This window comes from Triturus cristatus, chromosome 4_1 (assembly GCF_964204655.1).
Source record: "Triturus cristatus chromosome 4_1, aTriCri1.1, whole genome shotgun sequence".
Classification (NCBI taxonomy): domain Eukaryota; kingdom Metazoa; phylum Chordata; class Amphibia; order Caudata; family Salamandridae; genus Triturus; species Triturus cristatus.
Genome location: NC_140585.1, coordinates 351,770,111 through 351,793,116, shown reverse-complemented (window position 1 = coordinate 351,793,116; position 23,006 = coordinate 351,770,111). Strand labels below are relative to the sequence as shown.

Here is a 23,006-nt window from a genome sequence, read left to right as displayed (position 1 = left end):
TGACAAGAGAGGAGGTCATGTTCTTATTGCGAATTCTACTTTTGTGTTCGATAATTCTGGTCTTAATTTTTCGACTTGTCCTCCCGACATATACCAAGCCACAGGGGCATTTGATGGTATAAATGACCCATTCAGTGTTGCAATCTGATGTATGTTGTAGTGTGATTGTTTTGCCTGTGTGTGGATGAGTAAAAACCTTGCCTACTATGACGTTGCCACATTGGCCACAGTTATAGCATTTTTTCATCCCGGTGTTTTTCACAGTTTGAGGTTTGACTTTGTTTTTAAGGAGATCCCTCAAGTTCTTCGGTCTGGTATGAGCAAACATAGGGGGATCCTTAAACAACTCTTGAAAATCAACTTCTTGTGAAATGATGTCCCATCGTTTGTGAATGATGGTTTTGATGTTTTTAGATTGCATAGAGTGTCTTAATACAAAAACTTCGCGTATTCCTACACCTTGCATTCTGGTTGTAGTCTGTCCATTCCCTCGTATCAAACCTGAAAAATCTGTATCAAATCCACATATTCTTTCTTTGTTGTTTTCATTTGTTAGTATCAATTTCTCTTTTAATTTCTTGTGACGTGAATCAATGTCCTCTCCACAATACTTAGCATAACGAAGAATCTCATCAATTGTTTTGCTCTGCCAACAAATCAAATGCTGTTGAATCATAGCACTAATCTCTGATCTAAGGCCATATATAAAACAATATACAAAATGTCACATATCTATCTCAGACATGTTCTCAGTTCCACTATACTGTTTGAATGCCTGTAGTAACCTTTCATAGTACGCATGCACTTACTTTCAGTTCTTGAGTAGTCCAATCTATTTTCACCCAATCTGTTTCATTCGGTGAAAACTTCCCTTTCAAGTAGGTTATGACCCGTTTATATTTTTTCATCACTTCTGTAGAAGGAACACCTGTTTTAGGATTTCTTGGGGGTTCCACTTCTGGTCAGTCAACTTCAATTTTACACTCTACCCATAAATCTGTTGGAACCACCATGTCAAATAAGGAATCTAAATCTTTTAGCAAAACCTTAGAAACCTTCACTAAACCTTTCAACTTGTTTATATCACTCTACTGGTGTCTCTCGTAATCTCAGAAAATCATTTGTAAATGACAAATTATTATGTTGACTCCATGGAACATGGACATAACCTCCTCCAGTCACTTCTCTGTAGCTTCAGCCTCCTTTTCCATTAATGGATAAAAGGGTAAAGTCACAACAGCAGTTTCCTTCCTTTTTAGACCACCTGCCTGCCCACCTATCCACTTCTGTCCAACGCTTCAGTGTCATTAGTAATTCTTTTTCTTGACCGATTCAAACTCTCTAGATTTTTGCCACTAAAGTCTAATTGGTAAATTCTTTGCAATGCTTTAGATTTCTCAATATCCATCCCATATTTTTGTGCTACTTCGTAAATTTCTCATGAATGTTCTTAGCTTTGCGTGTTATATCTTTGCACATGAAGAGTAATTCTTCATCTCGATATTTCCCTAACCTGTCTGGACTTATGATTCCTGCTATCATTTCTTCTAGTTCTACTTTTAACCTACTTGCATCTATATGATCACTTTGATTTCCAATATTTCTTCCACTATTATTTGGTGCTATGTTCTTAATCTAATTATCAAGTTCCTCTGGTGATGGCCCTATTGTGGTATTCATTTCACTAATTTCTCCTATCTTTTGTGAATTTATTCTCTGGTTTACTATTTGCAAAATTCTTCTGTTGATCTTTTGCTGTCCCAAACTCGGTGTGTCTAAACTCCTCTCTAAAATACTTACTAATGGCTCGGTTACGACAGAATTTGTTGGATAACTTTCTCCTGTCTCACTTTTTCTTGAAAGTGACCGATCTGCGGGACACAGATGCTCTTTGATTCCTGATCTTCTGTTTTATCTCCTGCTCTGTCAGTATTCCTGCAGAATTTCGAGTTGGAATCATTATTGCATGAGCTTGTGAATTCTCTCATTCTGCTTGATATAAAGGAACAATTGGACTGATTGTCACTGGAACTGACAATGCATCAGGCCTCTTTGTCATAACTGTATTCAAACCTCCTATTCTCCCTGGCATCTGTTCTTCTGACAATGCAATGGATATGCAGGTGGAGCATCTTGTGATATATCTACAAATGGGTTTGTTCCTGAGCTATCCTGTTCCTCATTATATGGTGGTTTGTTTAGCAATAAATCGTATAATAATTTGTCTGTCTCATCTAGATTCTCTTCAGTAAGTTCGAGAACCCTTTCTGTTGGCCCTTCGAGATGCTTGTTTTTCTCTTTTTCCCCTTTTTCTCCTTGACCATTAGAGGATACACGTGTGCACCTATTGCAACATCTTCCCTCCAAACCTTTTCTGGGAACTCCATTTTGCTTCTGCATATCTATTTTAATGTATTCTTAGATCTCCCTTGATATTCTTTCTTCTCTTTTCAATGAGCCTCATGTTCCCATCCTTCGAAAGCCTCATACTGCATAGGTCTAGGATTAGGCTTTAATTCATTCAATTTCCTCCATAGGTTCTCCAAAATGCATACATTAAATGTTCCGTACCTTGGAAAAGCCAAAGGACCATCTCCCTCAGTGTATCAGTGAGCCACTGGAACACCTTCTCTATTTAAAATTGATTCATCTTAATGAAATAATATTTTTAACATCTGAAACTTCATTTTTCCCTCAAAGGGGCAAAATGTTAGTATTTCTATAAGCTACTTCTGTATTTTGATCTTTAACTTCCAATCAACATTCGCTCCTCTACTAATAATCCCAGTGCGGCTCCACACAAACCCACCAATAGCAGTGTGGCACTAGTATGATGTCAGCCTAACTCCTCACTACGACTGACTCTCCCTTCACAATCTGTCCCGTCAACTTGTCTTTTACTTGCGCAAAGACAATACAACATAAAAACAAATTTGTCTGCTCCACTAAAAGAATTATACATACCAATTCACTCAAAGAAATCTAAATCTCATTTACTTGCAATGGAAACCTCAACCAGCGCGATTCCACCTCTTAGGTAAGACATTTTCGAAATCTCCAGTGCACTCCCTGAAGAATTTTCAACAATTCCAACCTGTCATACTTGCAAACGTTCCTTTCTTTTAGCACTGGCAATGACGTCTCAAGCACAGTACTCACAAAACAGCAGACAAACACACTTAGTGTATGCCACACTAGGCCTTGGCAAACCTGTACTTAAGCCTTTCAATACAACATAGACGTAAAATAACCATACTCTTCTGTGATCACAAGTCCATATCTGTCCTTCGTCGAAATCCGAATGAATAATATTTGTCCTATTGACAATGAAAATCCATATATTACTAACCAACCCAAAATGTTCTTATTAACCACTTCCCTCAAATCCTGGTTTCATTAGACAAACTAACCATCAGACAAGGTAGAAGAAAACTGATCTAACATGAAGCTTGCCAAAAACCTTCCTCATTACATATCCTAATTTCACTGAACTAGGCCCATAAACAACACTCATCTCATTACAATATCACTTACACAAGGTCCTCCGATGAATATTTGGTTGAGCTAATAGGGACCAGAACATGAAAGAATGTGGGGCAATCTTTGTGAGGACCTGAAATATGAAATTGCCAAAAACAATGTCTACTTCAAACATTCCTTCCCTAAATGACGAAATATATATCGTGAGACGAGAAAGATGACTAAAAAGAAAGATAAAATTGATAGATAATTCACAAAAAACATTTATACAAACTCTGTTGAATGGACAGAAGCAAGAAATAAATGCATTTGTGGTTAGGTTTAATACATCAAATAAGCATCTGTGGCCTCGTACATATTACAGTAGACCTTGTACCTCGATGACTCGCCTGTGGAAAAGAGGGAGAGAGAGAAAAGTCAAGATAATACAATTCGATATACATGTCTCGAATCATACAAACCAACTATGGTAGTTTGATTCAGTATGTTAAAGCCTGGTGCATAAAATGCCACAGATGGAGTCAGTAACCCTTCAGCCGAAAGGTTAATCTCTGCTAACTTTGCCAGCCGACAAAGTGCCGATTTTGAGTTCTCAGTCAGGAAAGTTAAGTTCAGGAAGGAAAATTAGAGTTCAGTCCTTCAGCATGCTATTCAGGGAATAATAAATTCAGCAAGCCCTGTGCACCTCCTTTGCAAAGCAATTATACTCCAAATGTCCTACGTATACCCCCTTAAATGTTTCTTTAGGCAAAATTGTTGAATGATCATTGATCCTTTCAATGGTCTGCTCATGGTGTGATCAATACATCATCTAAGAAATCTGGAAGGTTAGCTAATCCGTTTTGAATATCGTCCGATTTGTTAAAGTTGTAATAAACTTTCATCCTTCTCATGGAAGTTTTCAAAAGAACCTTTCTTTAAATACTTTCTGTCAAAAAGTAGAGTACTCTTCCTGGATTTGCTACCTATCATTACAAAGTCTCTGCATACAACGTCCGATAGAAAGAAACCTCCGTTGCTAAAAACCAACTTCATGAAAAGTTCTCAGTGTTCAGAATGACAGCTCAGTATAACTTTTTTTTATATTCTTGCACAGGCCAGCAGAACAACTTTTTGGAGGCCTACATGAAATTTAGCTGCTTCACTGTCCCGTTAATCACTGAGACTATAACCAAACTCATTATTAAATATAATTTGCAAAGCACTACATCTAAATTGTCACACATTAAGAAAACTTCTCAAAGACACAAATTTAAAAAATACAATATTTGTGTCAATTCTAACGTTCACTTTTTTCTCTATACGTTACAGACTTTAATTATTAAAATCAAACTATAAAACACATTAGCATTTATTTCAATAGATTGTGATTCTTTAGCGAATCCCTAAGCATCATTATGCATATTTAATTTATTTTCCAACACATTGTTTTATTTTATATCACGTTTATCTTATTCATTATTTTTCTTTATATCCTACATTACCGCTAAGGTTATTCTTGTTCATTTATACTTTGCAAATATAAGAAAAATATAAAGGTTTTTAAATACTCTGCATACTTTTATGATGCTCTTGAACATTTTCACGTTCATATTTTACCTCATTATCATATCAACTTTATCAATATTAGTCGTAAATACAGTTAGTAAAGAGAATTGTTAGAGGTAACTGTTTTTCAACAATTTACGCTCCATCAGTCGCAATGAGTGGGTCATTGATGTTCTGGAAGACACCACTGCTGTCCGTCATTGGTAGAATGGCCTTGTCCAAAAGGTTTTTATGCTACCCATTCTGGGCCTTTCCATGTCCACCTAGAATTGATTTTCTGCTTGCTTCTCCATGATCTTGATTGGACATGGCATTTGATATCACGCCGGCATCGGAGATGGCATCACCGTCGCCTATAGCTGCCTCCAAGAGGTGGGGTGACAACTGCTGGTATACGTTTTTCTGAAGGAGTAAGATGGTAATTGCTACAGTGAAATCGGATGTAAAGGAAGATGAATTTCCTAAACCATACTGTCCAGTTTGATCATACTGTGATGATTACGGACTTATTTTTTCATTTATACTCGCACAACTCCCTTGGCTGAAAGAGGCATATTGGGGAGAGGGGAAAGATATGTGGAGCGGGGGGCCCTATGGTGTCTTCAGCAATTGCTTTTTTGGGCTGTGGGTCAAAGAAAGATGGAAGGTTTTTACTCACCTGAAAGAAGTTGTTTTTCTGTTTCGGCAGATACATTATGTGGTACCCAAGAACATAAGACCTACATGAGCAATGCCTCTCTGGTGAAAATACACTTCCTGTCCACTATATCAAGTCAACATGGAAACCATGGATTTGTGGCACAATATAAACTATATGGGGGCTTGCGTAAGTATTTTCCTCTAATGTATATCTTCATTTCAAGTAAAAAAGGAAAATGAAAACTAATGGTTGAGGTCATTTTGCGAAAAAGGCTAATACAGAAAACAAGCATTGATGGACACTATAGATAACTCTCCAGCTAAAGAAAACGGGCTGCATGCATATGAAATGGGAAAAAGGTGTCTAGAGATACTTATGTTTGTGTTTTTCTAAATTGCCTTATGCAGGGTGCAACTGTTTCTGGCCACTCAATAGATGTTACCAGTTTTATTTAAAAATATTCAGTGTTTATTTAAAGATATTTGTTTCCAGATTAAGTAAATCCAGATAGGAAGAATTGCAGGCAAATTAACAGCATATTGTATTTCTGTATAGCAGCTACTGTAATTGTCCAGCTGGTTTCCAGGAGAGCAGGTGTTGTGTAAAATCTTATATAATATTCAACACTTATACAGTTAATGTAATTGGAGCTCTTTGACATAGGCAATGGATGCCCTGACAGTCCAGTATATTTCTGGGCCTCTTGGCCCTACATTGGATAATCGTGCTAATATATGCCACTCCAGAATGTTTACGTATTTAATGGATCAGAAAAAATAAAGTCCCTCCCAGGAGCGGTTTTCAGCTGGGCACAAGATGTGTATGGAAAGTTCCCTTTGACATGGTAATATAGCAGGACTTTTGAGAATACCGGACCACAGCTTTAATTTGCAGAAAAACTAAGACCAGATTGGTTTTTAAAGATATATATTTCATTTCTTCCCCTCAGAAGGGCCTTTGGACCATGCCCATCAGTAGTTTCCCCGTAACCGTATTTTACCACTGGTCTGTCTGAATTATGAAAAGTTTAGGATGCCTGAATCTATTTCCCAAGGTGTATTTTATTTTAATGAGATCAGCTTCAACACATAGTCCAGTACCAATTGGCATCGCAGTTCAGATCTGCTCAGCCTGTTTCTTGAATTGAGGCTTGGACCCACTAATCACTTGTTAAAATTTGTTTTCAATCTGGCTTCACTGCTCAGCTGTTCCTTGACTTTGTGATCAACCTAAAAAAAAGAACTTCAGGAGTACTACAGAGAGGGTCTTTGGCCCCGCCCACATGGTGGTGGACAGGAGTATGTTTTGGTTGGGCAGAACTTCCCCAGAAAATTTACTTCCCCTCCACACAGCTGCCATTTCTGTTGTTTATCTAGCTTCATGAACCAGCAGCACTATGGCTCCCTAGAGAAGGCTCACTAACACACTGAGTCAAGCCTACAATGGAATAAAGCTTGAACTTTCTGGGTCAATAATATGCCAATGTAATGCTATTAAAGTGTCTTAGATATATAGATAATTTATAGAGTTGTTTTTCTCTGGCAGGGGCAGAGCTCCCTTTTCCAATAACTTTAGAGTGTAGTTGTGTATTTGAGAGCAGAATGGGACGCCATGGGCTACACTAATCCGTTTTAGGGCTACTTTGACAGCGCAGCTGTCGCTGCACTTCATGTGATCCTCAAACAAGAACTTCCAGGATACTACTGAGAGAAGGGCTTAGGCTACACCCACATATTGGTTTCCCTGAGTAGAGGATTGGATTGGGCTCAAGCTGTGTGCTTCCCCTGCAAAGAGTGCCTGTAAGGCACTTTTTGACTTGTGGCAAACCCTATACTCAGTACAGCAGACAGGAGTTGGTTGTGATGGTACGCCTATGATCATGGCTATAGGCCTGATTTGTTTATTAATTAAATATTATGAAAAGGCAGTAGGCCTGATGTATTAATTCTGATAACTTTTTTACAGTCAATAGGTATTTTAAGGTGGATTGTTATTGCCCTTGATTAAGGCCTACAGATATGTGTTTGTTTAACATTGAATCTTGCAGTTCACCGTATTTGGCAAAGGATGTGGTGGGGCTTAGCCTTGTGACTAATCATAGATATGGATTTTCTCTGTAAGAATCTCTGTTAGCCCCTCTTAAAAGAAAAAGTATTTTGCTTAGCCAACTGTAATTTTGTATACCTTTCAAATTTTAACTGTGTGCCTGAGGGTTGCCTGCAGAACAGTATATGCGTAAAACAGTAGGCCGGGGGTGGTTATGCTGAAATTCAATAGACCTGATTGGTGCACTTAAATGTTGTCCCATGCCATAGGTCTGAGATGCCTGTTATGAAAAGCTATGACAAAGGCAATAGGGCTAACTTATTACGAAAAAACATTTGTAAAAGCCAGTAGGCTTTTAGCAGTTGGTTATCATCACATTGTGTTCCAGGTGATAGTCGGGTATTTTGTTACATGTAATCTCAAGGATTGCTATAGTTGTCAAGTGTTTGGCACTGGCCACCTACTCAAATCCTCACGGGTTTCACTGTGATAGTTGTTAGGCCCTTGTCAAGAATTCCTGTCATACAAGGGAAACACGCCCTTATGTAAACAGGAGAGCTGTTACATAACTCAAGGGAAACACGCCCTTATGTAAACAGGAGAGCTGTTACATAACTCAAGGGAAACACGCCCTTATGTAAACAGGAGAGCTGTTACATAACTCAAGGGAAACACGCCCTTATGTAAACAGGAGAGCTGTTACATAACTCAAGGAAAACACGCCCTATAAAGGGAGGAACCGGGAGGTACAAGGCTGTCGGATATTGTGTTTACACCGACGTACCTGCTTCGTGAAGAGCAGTGTTCCGGAGTGGTGCTCCAGTAAGGCAAGAACGGAGGTAGGTCGAGTCGTTACTCCCTGGGCCGTGTCTTGCCCCATCGTCACCTGTGAAGGACCCGGAAGCTCTACCGGTCAACCATTGAGCTTCGCTTTTTGACTCGGCTGAGTCCAAGCGCAGTGGCGCTTTTGCTGGTTGGAGTCGTAACTCCCAGCCCGACCAGAGACACAGGGACTGCCAGCTGTAACGCACACCAGGAGGTGTTTGCCGCGTTACAGACTCGGAAGTCCACAGGATCGATCGAGCGGCTGCTCTCGGTTCAGTCTTCTTGCTTGTGATTGGGGTATCGGTGACGCATCACCAGGAGGTGACTCCGCGTCCCGGTGCAGTCTGAGGAAGAGGTTGAGCGGCTGCTCCCTTCAGGTAGAGACCCCGGCTGGGTGTTTCCCTGACTCCTCGATTCTCCCCAACACTCTTCGTGCCCCTCACAGCCTACCGATTGGCATTGTCGGCCATTTCATTTCTGCCCTCTGTTGGCATACGCCGGGATCGGCGTATATGCAGAGGACGGTTAGGACCATCCGTGCTGTGGGCTGGTAACGTACTTAGCCTGGAGGATTCCAGTGACTATAACCTTTGTTTGTTCTTTGTATTTTATTTGCCTTCATTAAAAGAACTAACCCTTCACAAGTGGTTGCGTCCTCATTGTCGTGTCTGTTAAACGATCCTGAGACGTTCAGGGCGTTACAAAATATTCGACCTTAATAACACTAACTGTCTCCCGGTCGATAACAGACATGGCAACACTTGATGATGTGCTGGCTGCTTTAGCGGCCATGCAAGTTGAAGTGGCTGCCTCTAGGCAAGAAACAGCCGATGTAAAAGCCAGACTGGATGCTATCCAATTGGACCCGCTCACGCCCAGCACCTCCCTCACGAACCAGACCCCTGCGGTAGTAGTGGAAATGCCGGTAGCCATCCCCTTGGCAACACCAGAGAGGTACAGTGGGGATCCTAACACAGTGCAGGTATTCCTCACACAAGTGGCGCTACATTTATCGTGCAAACCAAAGGCGTTCCCCACGAGTCAGGCTCGTGTGGCTTTCCTTATATCCTATTTGGCTGGAAACGCGGCACAATGGGCCGTACCTCTGGTGAGCAGGGACGACCCCCTCTTATGTGATTGGGGTGCTTTTCGCGAGGAATTCCTGAAGGTATTCGACAGAAGGGCTGACTCGTACACGGCGGACCGTGAAATGCTTGAGTTGAGACAGGGATCCAACGACCTGGTGCAGTATCTCAACGCGTTCCGAAGGCTGGTTGCGGAAACCAAGTGGCCTGTTGCTAAACAGACGGCGCTCTTCCATCAAGGGCTGTGCGATGAGCTCAAGGACGCCGTGGCTCATATTGACCCTCAACCCAAGACATGTGAGGGCCTTATCAACCTGGTATTACGGCTGGAACATAGGCTAAGTGAAAGAAAGGGGGATCATGGGAGAAAAGGAAAATCCCTTCCATCCTATGTGACGGTGGGAAGTCCTGAAACTTCCACCGCATCCAAGGGAGAACCCATGGACATCAGCGCAATACGAGCGAGCCTCACAGCCACGGAGAAAGAGTCACGCCGTAAACAAGGATTGTGCCTATATTGTGGCAAAAAAGGCCACTACGTACGTGAATGCCCTGCCAAACCGAAGACGTCACGTTATCGGGCCAACCGGTCGGTAACAGCCGTGGTGGACATACCGGCGGAAAACTAGAGGACTCCAAGACCAGAGAAGGGGCATCTCGGAGTCACTCATCCATCCCTTCACTTTCCAACTCGGTCACTAAGGGACAACGACACCTGTTTATCACGGTGCACGTGGGAGTGCATGACCAGTGGATACCCGTTGTGGCCATGGTGGATTCAGGGGCCACTGGCATGTTTATGGACCACAACGAGGCATGCAGGCTAGGGCTAGTGCTTCTTCCCAAAGCAGTACCCGAAGACGTCTATGCGGTAGACGGAAGGCGATTGGTGACGGGGCCCATCGGACAGCACACGGGGGTCCTTCCGATGAGATATGGGAGGAACCATTTGGAACAAATCGATTTTAACATCATCCGAGCGCCCCAATATGGCGTCATATTGGGATTGCCGTGGCTACAGAAACACAACCCCTTTGTGGATTGGCCAACACATCGCATCGAAATGACGTCACCGTATTGCATCCTGCATTGTGGAATAAGAACGGAATCCCTTGACGCAGATGAGAGCGGGAGTCAGACGGTGGCTACAGCGGCAGAAAAAGATGTGGCTCTCCCCCAGGCTTATCACAGTTTTGAGGATGTATTTGATGAGGTGAAGGCGGAAGTGCTACCACCACATAGACAGTTTGACTGCCAGATCGACCTGGTGCCAGGGGCCAGCGTTCCCAGCGGCAGGCTGTATGCCCTGACGGAGCCTGAAAACGTGCATCTCCGGGGGTACCTGGATAAACTCCTCAAGCTAGGATTCATCCGCCCGTCCAAGTCTCCGGCCGCCTCGCCACTCTTCTTCATCCCGAAGGCTAATGGGGAGCTGAGAGCCTGTGTGGACTTTAGGGCATTGAATGCGATAACCATAAAAAATCGGTACCCCTTGCCTCTCATCAGTGTACTTCTGGAACAGGTCAAGAAAGCTCGTATCTACACCAAGTTGGATTTGAAAGGGGCATACCATCTGGTGCGCATGAGGGACGGAGACGAGTGGAAGACCGCCTTTAAGACCAGGTTCGGCCTTTTTGAGTACCTCGTCATGCCGTTCGGTCTGTGCAACGCCCCGGCAGCCTTTCAGTACTTTTTGAATGAGGTATTCAGAGAGGAGTTGGATATCTACGTGGTCGTATATATCGACGACATCCTCATCTATTCGTCCAGTGTGGAGGAGCACGTACACCACGTCAAAGCTGTGCTCCAAAAGCTGAGGGAAAACATGCTGTTTTGTAAACTCAGCAAGTGTGACTTCCACGTCACATCCGTGGAATTCCTCGGAGTGATGCTGAGTCCAGAGGGACAGGAGATGGCAGAACGAAAGATCAAGGCGGTGAAAGAATGGCCGGTGCCCCAAAGCGTGAAGGACGTCCAAAGTTTCATTGGCTTCGCCAACTTTTACAGGCGGTTTATAGATGGATTTTCAGGAGTGGTGGCCCCAATCACACAGCTACTGAGGAAGTCCAAGGAGTTTGTCTGGTCCCCTGAAGCGAACAAAGCCTTTGAGGCCCTGAAAAGCGCCTTTGGTAAGGCGCCGGTGTTGGCTCACCCCGATCCGGATCTCCCCTACGTGGTGGAAGCGGACGCGTCGGATGTGGCGCTGGGGGCTATCTTGTCCCAACGCAACCACGACACAGGGGTGCTTCATCCCGTTGCGTACATGTCCCGCAAACTCAACGACGCCGAACGCAACTACCATATTGCGGAGAAGGAGCTTCTCGCAATCAAGGACGCCTTCACCGAATGGAGGCATTGGTTGATGGGGGCAAGACATGTGGTATCGGTGTACACGGACCATCGGAACCTACAGTTCATGACGGCCACTAGACACCTTTCTCCCAGGCAGCTGCGGTGGATGATCTTCTTTGCGGGGTTCAACTTCCGCATCACATATCGGCCGGGGACGGAAAACCGGAAGGCGGACGCCCTGTCCCGTCAATCTGCAGTTAAGGAACCATTGCCTGCAACCGAGCGTTCCATCATTTCCCCGAGGATGGTATTGGGGGTTATCCAACCGGATACTTTCCTGAGGGGAATAAAGAGAGGGATCAGGTCATTCGCATGGCGGAGGTGGCTCCTCAGTCACAGAGAATGGCAGCTGAAGGACGGGATACCCCTGAAGGGCAGGTGCCTATTGATACCCACGCCTAGGCTAAGGAAACAAGCATTCATCTGGTGCCATGACTCTCCATGCGCAGGTCATTTGGGCTTTGAAAAAACGGTGGCTAGCATGGGACGGCATTTCTGGTGGCCAACCATGAGAGTGGATGTCAGGAGGTGGGGACAGGAGTGTCCTACGTGTGCTACCATGAAGGCCGACCATGGCCGAACCCAAGGGCTCTTACATCCACTTCCGACCCCGGATAGACCATGGGATAGCATATCACTGGACTTCGTGGTGGGCCTACCGGTAGACCAGGGGATGACGGCAATACTGGTGGTGGTGGATTACTTGACGAAAATGGGGCACTTCATCCCCTGCAAGAGAGTCCCTACGGCCGGGGAATTGGCGTCACTACTCCTAAAGAATGTGGTACGACTGCATGGATTACCTGGGGTGATCGTGTCGGACCGGGGGTCGCAGTTTACTGCGCAATTCTGGAAGACTTGGTGCACTGCGCTGCATGTTAAGACCGCCCTGTCCACCAGCTACCACCCTCAAACGGACGGCCAAACCGAGCGCCTGAACCAAACGCTCAAACAGTATCTGCGATGTTTTGTGGACCAGGGCAGGGAAGAATGGGTCGACTTGCTATGGGTTGCAGAGATAGCCTATAACAACGCCACTCACAGCTCCACACAGTCATCTCCGTTCTATAGCAACTATGGCCAACATCCCAGGTTCTTGCCATTTCTACATCCGTTCAGAGAGGACAGGATTCCCGCCACAGCGGACAGGGTGGCACACATAAAAGACACGTTGATGCGCTCAAGGGCTGTCCTAATAGAGGCCAAGAGAAGATACAAGGCTGCGGCAGATAGGAAGAGAAGGCCCGGGCCACTGTACCGCACTGGAGACTACGTCTGGATATCCACAAGAAACATGAGGTTTCGAAAGAACAGTGTGTTCCATCCCAAGTACATGGGCCCCTATCGAATTACCAAGTGTATGGGTCCCGTGAACGTGAAGGTGTGCTTGCCCCAGTCATTGCGGATACACCCTGTCTTTCATGCATCATTGCTCAAACCAGCACCCTCCAAGCCGTCTGGGACACCTAGGCCGGTATGCGTGGAGTCGGAGGTGGAGTATGAAGTGTCGGGCATACGGGCGTCCAAATGGCGCAGGGGGAAGCTGTGGTACCTGGTTGCGTGGAAAGGCTATGGCCCGGAGGAGCATTCATGGGAACCGGCTGAAGGGGTTCATGCTCCGCGCTTGGTCTCCTTGTTCCATCGGCGTTTTCCTGCCAGCGCTGGACCCGTGGGGAGCCGCTGAGAGGGAGGATGTACTGTCAAGAATTCCTGTCATACAAGGGAAACACGCCCTTATGTAAACAGGAGAGCTGTTACATAACTCAAGGGAAACACGCCCTTATGTAAACAGGAGAGCTGTTACATAACTCAAGGGAAACACGCCCTTATGTAAACAGGAGAGCTGTTACATAACTCAAGGGAAACACGCCCTTATGTAAACAGGAGAGCTGTTACATAACTCAAGGAAAACACGCCCTATAAAGGGAGGAACCGGGAGGTACAAGGCTGTCGGATATTGTGTTTACACCGACGTACCTGCTTCGTGAAGAGCAGTGTTCCGGAGTGGTGCTCCAGTAAGGCAAGAACGGAGGTAGGTCGAGTCGTTACTCCCTGGGCCGTGTCTTGCCCCATCGTCACCTGCGAAGGACCCGGAAGCTCTACCGGTCAACCATTGAGCTTCGCTTTTTGACTCGGCTGAGTCCAAGCGCAGTGGCGCTTTTGCTGGTTGGAGTCGTAACTCCCAGCCCGACCAGAGACACAGGGACTGCCAGCTGTAACGCACACCAGGAGGTGTTTGCCGCGTTACAGACTCGGAAGTCCACAGGATCGATCGAGCGGCTGCTCTCGGTTCAGTCTTCTTGCTTGTGATTGGGGTATCAGTGACGCATCACCAGGAGGTGACTCCGCGTCCCGGTGCAGTCTGAGGAAGAGGTTGAGCGGCTGCTCCCTTCAGGTAGAGACCCCGGCTGGGTGTTTCCCTGACTCCTCGATTCTCCCCAACACTCTTCGTGCCCCTCACAGCCTACCGATTGGCATTGTCGGCCATTTCATTTCTGCCCTCTGTTGGCATACGCCGGGATCGGCGTATATGAAGAGGACGGTTAGGACCATCCGTGCTGTGGGCTGGTAACGTACTTAGCCTGGAGGATTCCAGTGACTATAACCTTTGTTTGTTCTTTGTATTTTATTTGCCTTCATTAAAAGAACTAACCCTTCACAAGTGGTTGCGTCCTCATTGTCGTGTCTGTTAAACGATCCTGAGACGTTCAGGGCGTTACAGCCCTATTGAGAAGTTTGCATATTTTTTTAAAGCTCTATTTGTATACATGCTGTTAATTTTATATTTCTATGCATGATTGTCACCAGTTTGTGTGCATGACTAGGCATTTGTTGGTCACCTTGTAAAGGCCATGAGCCTTACTGGGTAACTGGGGTAAGGTAGCACCAGATTTCATAGTTTGTTTAATATGAAACGTTGTGAAAAAGGCAGTAAGCCTTCCCTGCTTACTGTGAACAGCATGCATTAAAAACAATAGGCTTTTAAGGCTGGATTGTTGCACTGTGCTAAAGCCTGTTGGCGGATACTGTGTTTCATGTCTCATTGATCATCAAAGTAGGAAGGATTTTGGTGTTGGTGATGCACCCAAACAAACCATTGGGAAAGAGGATATGCACAATGATCCTTATTAGGCGTTCTTAGGGTAGAGGGTATTTTGCTTTGTCAACTGTAATTTTGATGCATTTGTAATTTTATGACTGCTGGTTGCCTTGTAGGGAATCTTGCGCTTAGTACAGTAAGCCTAATTTAGTTATGAAGACAAGCGAATGATAACACAAGTAGACCTGATCATGCCAAATGTCATAGGGCTGGTCTATTTATTATGAAAAGTTATGCCAAAGGCAGTAGACTTGTTTTTTTCATTATGAAAAACATTTGTTAAAGTCAATAGTCATTAAAGGGTGGATTGCTATTACTCTGTATTAAAGCCTATAAATGGGTATTTCCAAATAAGGCAAGGGTTTCGGTGTTGGCTACCCTCTCTGAGAAACCATGGGTATAAAATGTTTTCACAGTGAGAATCCCTGATAAGCCCTTGCAGGATAAACAATATTTCGTTTTCCCAACTGTTTTATAGCTGCCTTGTAGGAATCTTACGCTTAGTGCACTAGGGTTGGTTATGTTGATAAGCCAACATTATCAACTAGAGGCCTGATCGGTACACAAGGAAAAGTGAAGCCGAATTTCTGCGGTCTTGTCTATTTATTATGAACTGTTATGGCAAATGCATTGGGCCTGGCATACATATTATGAAAAGCATTTGTTAAAGCCAATAGGCCGCGAACTGTGGATTTTTTTTATCACCCTATGGTGCAAGCTGTAGAACAGTATTTAGTTATATGTAATCTCACAGATTACCATAGTAGGCAAATGTTTTGGTTTTAGTCACTCACTCTGGCAAACCCTGAGAGTAGGACATTTTCACTGTGATAATTCGTGTTAGGCCCTATTGAAAGGGGTTACACACTGTGTTGTCCATCATGCTGTACAAGTGTAATTTTATAACTTGTTTGCATGATAGTTGCCTGCTTTTACACACTTTAGTGCCAAGCCAGTGCTAAAGATTATAGATTGTATTGGTTCGTTGGGAAAAGTTATGTCAGACTTTTTAAGGGTGATCTGTTTATAGTGAAAAGTTATGACAAAACAAGTAGGTCTGACTTATTGTAAAAAACATGTTTAAAATGCAACATCTGCAGGCAGGTATGTTGTAGAGGTGTGCAAAATTCACAATTTCCCTTTGCATAAATTATTAAAAAAATCTGAAACCTGTTTAATTTCGCGCAAAGAAAATTCGGATCTGGCTTAAGGATGCAGTTCACTCAACCAAAAAAAAATACAGTACATGAACGGCCACTCTCATTCTGATTGTTTGCATTGTTCCTGCTCTACAATTTAAAAGTAACATAATTACAGCACATGGTTTAACTTGAGGAATTTCGCATAACACTAGCGTCATTTCACTTTCGCCCAGTTCTAGTATTCTGTTGATCAGAAACTTGCAGATTGCTGTAGTGGACAAGGGTTTTGGTGATCCACCAGAAGAAAATCATGGGTATCGAAGATTTGCAGTCTGGTAATTCTTAATAACCTTAATTAGAAGGGATTTGACATTGTTTTGGCAACTGTAATTTTGTACATGTGTGTTTGTACCATGTTGTACCCAATGCATGCCTTGTAGGAAAGCTCATAACTGGAACGGCAGATCTCTGTTATGGTAATAAATAAGCCAATGGTAAAGGTAATTGGCCTGTTTGCTTACAAATAAAGTTGCGATATAGGCAATAGGCCTGATCTACTCATTGTGAAAAGCAGAAGTTAGTCTTAAAACTTTAAAAGGTGGATTGTTATTACTCTGTTTTAAAGCCTACAGCTAGGTATTTTGTTACACGAACTCTTCAGTGTTGTCATGCTTGGGACATAGAGCTCCTCGGGTTTGGAAATATGCCTTTTTTTACAGAACCATGTCCAGTCTTAGTCGTTTGAGCACATGTATCTTTCATTGATAGTGACATGTTAGGGCTTAAATCAGTAGGGTGCCCTAAGACGAATGTATTTACCATTCCTTTCCAGAGAGGGCACCTAATTCCACAGAACCTCATCAGGTGGAGAAAGTCTCTTTCCAGTTTGATCTCTGAGACGGACATGACCGGGGCGCTCTGCATACCGATCCTAAATGTCCATGGAGCTTAGATGCACAAATGGTATCCTAGAACTTGTGTTATTGGAAGACATTTCTAATCGGTTTGATGGAGGAAACTAAGAAAGGGCAATTAGAGTGGAGCAGGATTTGAGTTCTGAATCAGAGAGAACAGTTGACCCTCATCTTCACAAAACAAACATTAAAACTTCACTATAGCAGTAATGCATGTGCAGTGAACTATTGGTTTAAACTCAGAGGTCGACTCACTTATAAGATAAAACACACGCACAGTAGTATTAGAATTATGAGTGTGCTGCACAACCGTATCCATAGATGTTCCACGTCCCACCCACAGTAGACTCTGTATAGACATCCATCCTCAGTTTGGTGATGCATTTTGCTGGAAAATTGCGGATGGAGACCTGGTGAGGAGGTCATGTTGTGTTTTGTGTTGAATGTTGATAGGGAGTTGTACATAACATGAGATTTCAGAGGTCCGATGACGTATAGGACTGCTGCACCAAATTAAATTCCAAGGCCCAGAGTGTCCGAGTTGGACAAGAAATTTTTTGGGGAGCACAGACAAAACTGAGTTGCAGGTTGGAGGGAGCTGGTTAGACACCGGCAAAAGTAAGCATAGGCTGCGAAGACCTTTGAAGAGTAGTGGGAATGAAATGCAAAATGGGATTATCCACTGCTTGTACATTTTGTCTACCCTGGAAGCAACTTACTAATATTTCTCCTTTTGTTCAGTGCCGAGGTTTCCAGACTCAGTTCAGTACTTGTCCTCACCAGAATTGCAGGACTCCTGTGCCGATGTAGTCTTGACAAACAATAATGGCATTATCCACTCACCTGGTTACCCCAATAACTATTCCAACAATGCTCGGTAAGTGCAATTTATGCTGCTCTATCTCCAGAAATAAACCATGCCTCCCCCCTGCCCTCTCCTTTATGAAATGTGTGAAGTCCGTAATGACAAAGGGCAATTGTTGGACTTGGCCCTTCTGGCAGGTTCACCCCTAAACTTTTTTGCTTTTACTGGTGACCTGGTGGTAGGGATTTTTGGTTTCTGCGCACTTTCCCTGTGTCCCAGAGTAAAGTGCGTGCGCACGCTGAGTGCATGGGGTGAGATAGGCCTGCCCTCCCATAGGAATGCATGGGGAATGTATGTGTCCCTGGTAGTTCCTGATGCGTGGGGTGTGCAGGGTCGAGTCTGGTATGTACAGATTTGTGTGATGAAATGCTGCGCGATGATGTGTGCGGCATGCATGTAGCTAGTATGGAAGTGCCACTTTTGGATGCTGGCATAAATGTGTAGAGACTGCCTGTCGCGTGATTGGCTGACTGAGGTCATGTGACGGGCTAGGGAATCCCCAGTCAGGAGTCGCCGCCCAGTGGTGAATGGGGAGATCAGCAGCCAGATGGGTGGGAGGAGTACACCTGGGTCCTGAATAGGGCTGGGCTTGCCCCACACAATGCTGGCTCCGCCCCCTGTGGTGCGACTGATGACCCTGGCCTGCTCTCTGAATAGGGAGAGAGGCTGAGCAAAACAAAGTGCTCAGGAACCAGTTGTAACTGGTTCGCCCCTTCCCTGCACCTTGAGACAAAGGTGTTCTGTGTATAAGAAGGGGCCGTGACCCCATGAAAAATGTTCTCTTGCTGATCCTAATTTGAGGGGGGGGCCTGCTGCTGCTGGGCGCCAGGCGAGACCGCCACTGGGGACTGCCTCCCTGCTGGAGGGCCCTGTGAGCTGGCCCCTGGGCGCAGTCCTTGCCCCCTGCATCTGAAGACTTTGTTCCTGGACCCTGCCTTCAAGCGCCTGGGAAGCGCTATCTCTTTATTTACCAGGGAGCACCTGCATTTTGGCCAGCAGCGCTGAGCTGCGATAATTTGCAAGGGAACCCCGACGTAGGGATTCCCCCGCTGTTTGCCCGTGTTTCGAGGCGGGTGCCCACCCCGCATTGTGGTGCTCGAGCGGGAACCTACCCCGCTTTTATTGGAAAGTTAATATCCCTAGCGGGTGCCCACCCCGCCAGGGACCTTGCCGCTTTTGGTTTCATCCTCCTCGCGGGTGCCCACCCCGCTTATTGCCGCTGATTTGTACGTTGATACGAAGGCGGGAGCCCACCCCGCGCTTCGGAGAGAGCAGAGGTAATCATCGCCGCAGGCCCAGAGTCCCCGCCTCGTCATCTCCCTGCCGCGCTGGGATTGGTCCAGCGGGAGGGAGTGTTGCCCACGTGACCGGGGCTTCAACGGAGGAAGCGACGCTCTGATTTACGGAAGCGGACGGGAGCCTACCCCGCGCTTCCCAGAGAGCCGAAGGAAGAGAAGAGGCGCCGTGGCTGCCCCCCCCCAGCCCCGCCGCGAAGAAGTGCCCCACGAGTGTTCTCAGTGAGTGGGGGCCATTTGATACCTGGGGCTCCACGTCGTGCTATCTGAGCGGCCCCGCACCTGACAGCGGGCCGCTCCGACGTCGGGCATTCTTCCTCTAAGAGGCGAGAGGCTCTAACGCAGGGCCGCATTGTGGTGGGAAGAGCGCGAGTGGCACTCCAACATACGGGGTATTTCTGTCACGTTAAGAGCGGCCCCGGAAGGCAGCGGCCCGCTCCAACCACGGGCCCACACTATTCCAAGAGCCTGCGAGGCTCCAACGCGCCCCACAGCTGTTTCAGAACCTGCAAGGCTCTAGGGGGCATGTCTTGTGGTTAGAGCCCAGAGAGGCTCCACGTGACTGCTATATTTGTTTTAAAAGGCACCGTGGTGCCCAGGCTCCTTCCCACAGCTGCCCAGCACTTAGTGGGCAGCTGCAACGTTTAGGTTGTGCCTTGTGAGCCCTGGCTTGCGCAACCTGCGCAGTCGCGCCCTGACATTGCTGGATATTGGGTATCTCTGCACCCCTGAGAGGCCAGTTGGCCTGGGGACAGTTTTGCTGTTGTGCCCTCACTTAGGGTACCTGTTGATGCTTACACCTGTACTTTTGCGCCTGCGCAATGCCTTTATGCTATGCTGATTGCTAGCTGTACCTATGCGTAGGGGAGGGTTTTTCCTAGGATAGGTGGTGCTGATGTGTTCATGGTGCCCTGCGCGATATTTTCCTAAGGTGGTTAGGGTTGCGTAGGTGGTACTTACCTGTTACCAGTGGTTACTGGTTGTGCGCTACATGTGTTATTTTGTGCTACAGTAATTTCATATGCTATGTTCTAAAAGTGCTAATTCCTGACAGTGGTCCATGTGGCCCTGTCCCCTGTACATATAATCCCTTGTAAATTCTGCCCGTGCCTGTTGGCACATTGTAGAGTGTGTGTTTTTATCTAATGTGTTTTGGTATAATACAAAGGCTATTTTTATATAATACCTTGTGTGGAGTTTCTTTTGTGGTGGGCCTTGGGTGTTGTTGCTGGGTGCGCACGCAAACGCTTTACACATCGCCTCCGGGATAAGCCTGACTGCTCGTGCCAAGCTACCAAGGGGGTGAGCGGGGTTATCTTTGGCGTGTAACTTCCTTGCCCGGACTAGAGTGGTGGTTTCTGCCTGGCTTTGGCGCAAGCCCTAGCCAACCAGAAATCGCCATTTCTAACATTGGTGATCAGCGGTGGGATTGGACTTGCGTTTGCGCTGTACCGCAGCGGCAACTGGCTGCACCACAAAACTCAGCATTTAGATAATCACATGGTATAGGGATTATTGTTTTTTTTAAGTTCCATTAATACTTCTCCTGAAGGTATCATTTTGTAATTGTGTCCAGTACATTTGTCCCCCGCCCTGCACCCAGAGTTTGGTACCTGTGTCACTTGTGGTCAGGTTGAGGAATCAGGGGTGGTAGAAACTGCCTTACCAGTCCGAGGGGAGGGTTGTGTGTGGATGAATGGTGTGTGGCACTAGGCAAGTGAGTGTGAGTTTTTTGGGATAGAGAGCTTGCTGAACCCTTTTTGTGAATTGTGTGCGTCTGTTAGGCTCAGACCCCAAGGTTCCCTGTGTAATCTTTTCACCAGAACGCCCGCCAGAATGGAGCCTGCTTTTGATCTCAGTGAGCTAGTTTGGTACAGTATGCAGGAGTTGGAAAGGTTCTGTAAAGAGAGAGACATAGGGGTGAGAGAGTCAGACACTCTGTATGAACTTAGGGACCACATGATCCAGTGGGTTAAGGATCAAAGGGATCTTGAGCTCAGTAGGGAAAGGGCCCGGGCCTCACACCTGGAGGGTGGTGGGTCTGTGGGGAGCCCAGAAGATTCAGAAGAGGAGGAAGAAGATGACAGTACCTGGACGCCAGTAGAGAGTGAAGACCCCATAGGTAGGGAGTCCCTTGCTGGTTCCAGCGTAGGAGGCAGCGCCTCATCCCTTTCCCTGTCCCCAGAGGAGTGGGAAGATAGGAGGGAAGAAAGGGAACACCAGCTGGCCATGGAGAAGCTCAGGATAGAGCATGCCAAGCTGGAGACTGAGAGGATCTTGGCACAGGAGAGGATAGAGGAGGCTGAGAGGGCCTCCACCAGAGGCAAAGTAGCTCTGGAGGGTAGGCTATCCCCTGCGCGTAGTTTTAATTTTCTGGGCTCCCCAGGGAGGGTTGAGTCCAGTGGTGGCAGCTATATAGATTTCAGTGTAGGAAGTCCCAGTCCCCCCAGTCTGGTACCTGTTTCCCAGGAGGAGGAGTTAAGGTTGAAATTCCGGGGCAGTAGGAAGCTGTCTTACCAGACTTGGAAGGAGTTTTCGGATGAATGTGATGATGCACTGGACGATTGGGTGGATCTTAGCCCGGAACGCAGTTATTCCGCCATGATGTATCTGTTTATCAAAGAGCAGATGCTCAGTAGTTGTTCTCCAGGGTTGCGCCAACACCTGTTGAGGTATGGCTCTTTTTGTCCTTGGGAACTTGCAGAGGAAGCAGAGCGCTGGGAAAGTGCTGGAGGTTCTCTAGAGTCATTAGGGAGTGACTCCAAAAGTAGTGGGTCAGGTATCTTCCAGCCCAGCGTGGTGGAAGAGGCTCAGTGTAGCCCAGCTAGGTCCCAGGATAGCGAGGAGGGTGTAGGGGCTTACTGCCTGGCTCAGTGGAGCGGGAGTAAGAGGGTGACCGAGGGTCCCAGACGCACGAAGCCCTGCCTCAGGACTTGGATGGTTTCTTGAGGTAACACCAAGTTGGGGACCTAGGCTGTCCTGTTAGTCCATTTGAGGAAGATCTCCTAGTGAGTAGAGGACCTGGAGCGCCTATAAACAGGGCTCCTGTGGTTCTAGAGTCTGGCAGTACAGCTCCGGTAGGGAGGGTACAGGAGTCCAGTGTGAGGAGTGATTGGGGGATGAGTTCCCCAGTGGAAGAGCCAGTGGGTCAGGGACTACCCAGTTGGGCTAGGATCCCGTTGTTAAATGGTAGCGGCAGTTTCAGTCGATAACCTTTCAAGTATTGCCCGGCGGTAATCGCCTCTCATACCACTCGATAATTTACCAATGAAAGAGGCAGGCGCCGGAGACTGGAAGGCAGGAAACAAAGTTTTATTCCGTCGGAGCAGAACACATCAGATCAGACAGCAAGGTATCGTCACGAGGTGCTCTAACTGCATCTCTGAGACCTGGTCTCTTATACACAGGTTTATTGCTTTATTACATATGGTACATTCTTATTGAGACTTTGATGTACGGAAAGACATTCCTTGGAACCCCCACTTCAAGCTCGTTCCCACACATATCTACAGTAGAAGTCCCCACCCCACCCACAGTAGGAGATGGCTATCACGCAGCTGGATATTCCGCCAATTCCCGGGGGTGTGTGCAACCGGCCGGGTCTCAGGGGGTAGGGGCTTTGATCCACTGTAATCCCTTTGATGTGGGGTGTTTCCCTTACAGTAGGGGCAATAAACTGCATCCGCAGGGCTAGGTGATGGCCTGGGATCGGTT

The 23,006-nt window shown here is 46.1% G+C and overlaps 1 protein-coding gene across 3 annotated transcripts in view; it reads left to right on the top strand.

Moving 5' to 3' along the window:
• Positions 1–23,006, top strand: part of OVCH1 (ovochymase 1) — a 1,142,331-nt gene that overhangs the window by 869,861 nt on the left and 249,464 nt on the right. For all 3 annotated transcript variants that reach the window (XM_085652349.1, XM_085652348.1, XM_085652347.1), the window contains exons 23-24: positions 5,717–5,854; positions 17,874–18,009. In XM_085652349.1, the coding sequence (XP_085508475.1) occupies positions 5,717–5,854; positions 17,874–18,009 (274 nt within the window). The remainder of the gene's footprint in view (positions 1–5,716; positions 5,855–17,873; positions 18,010–23,006) is intronic.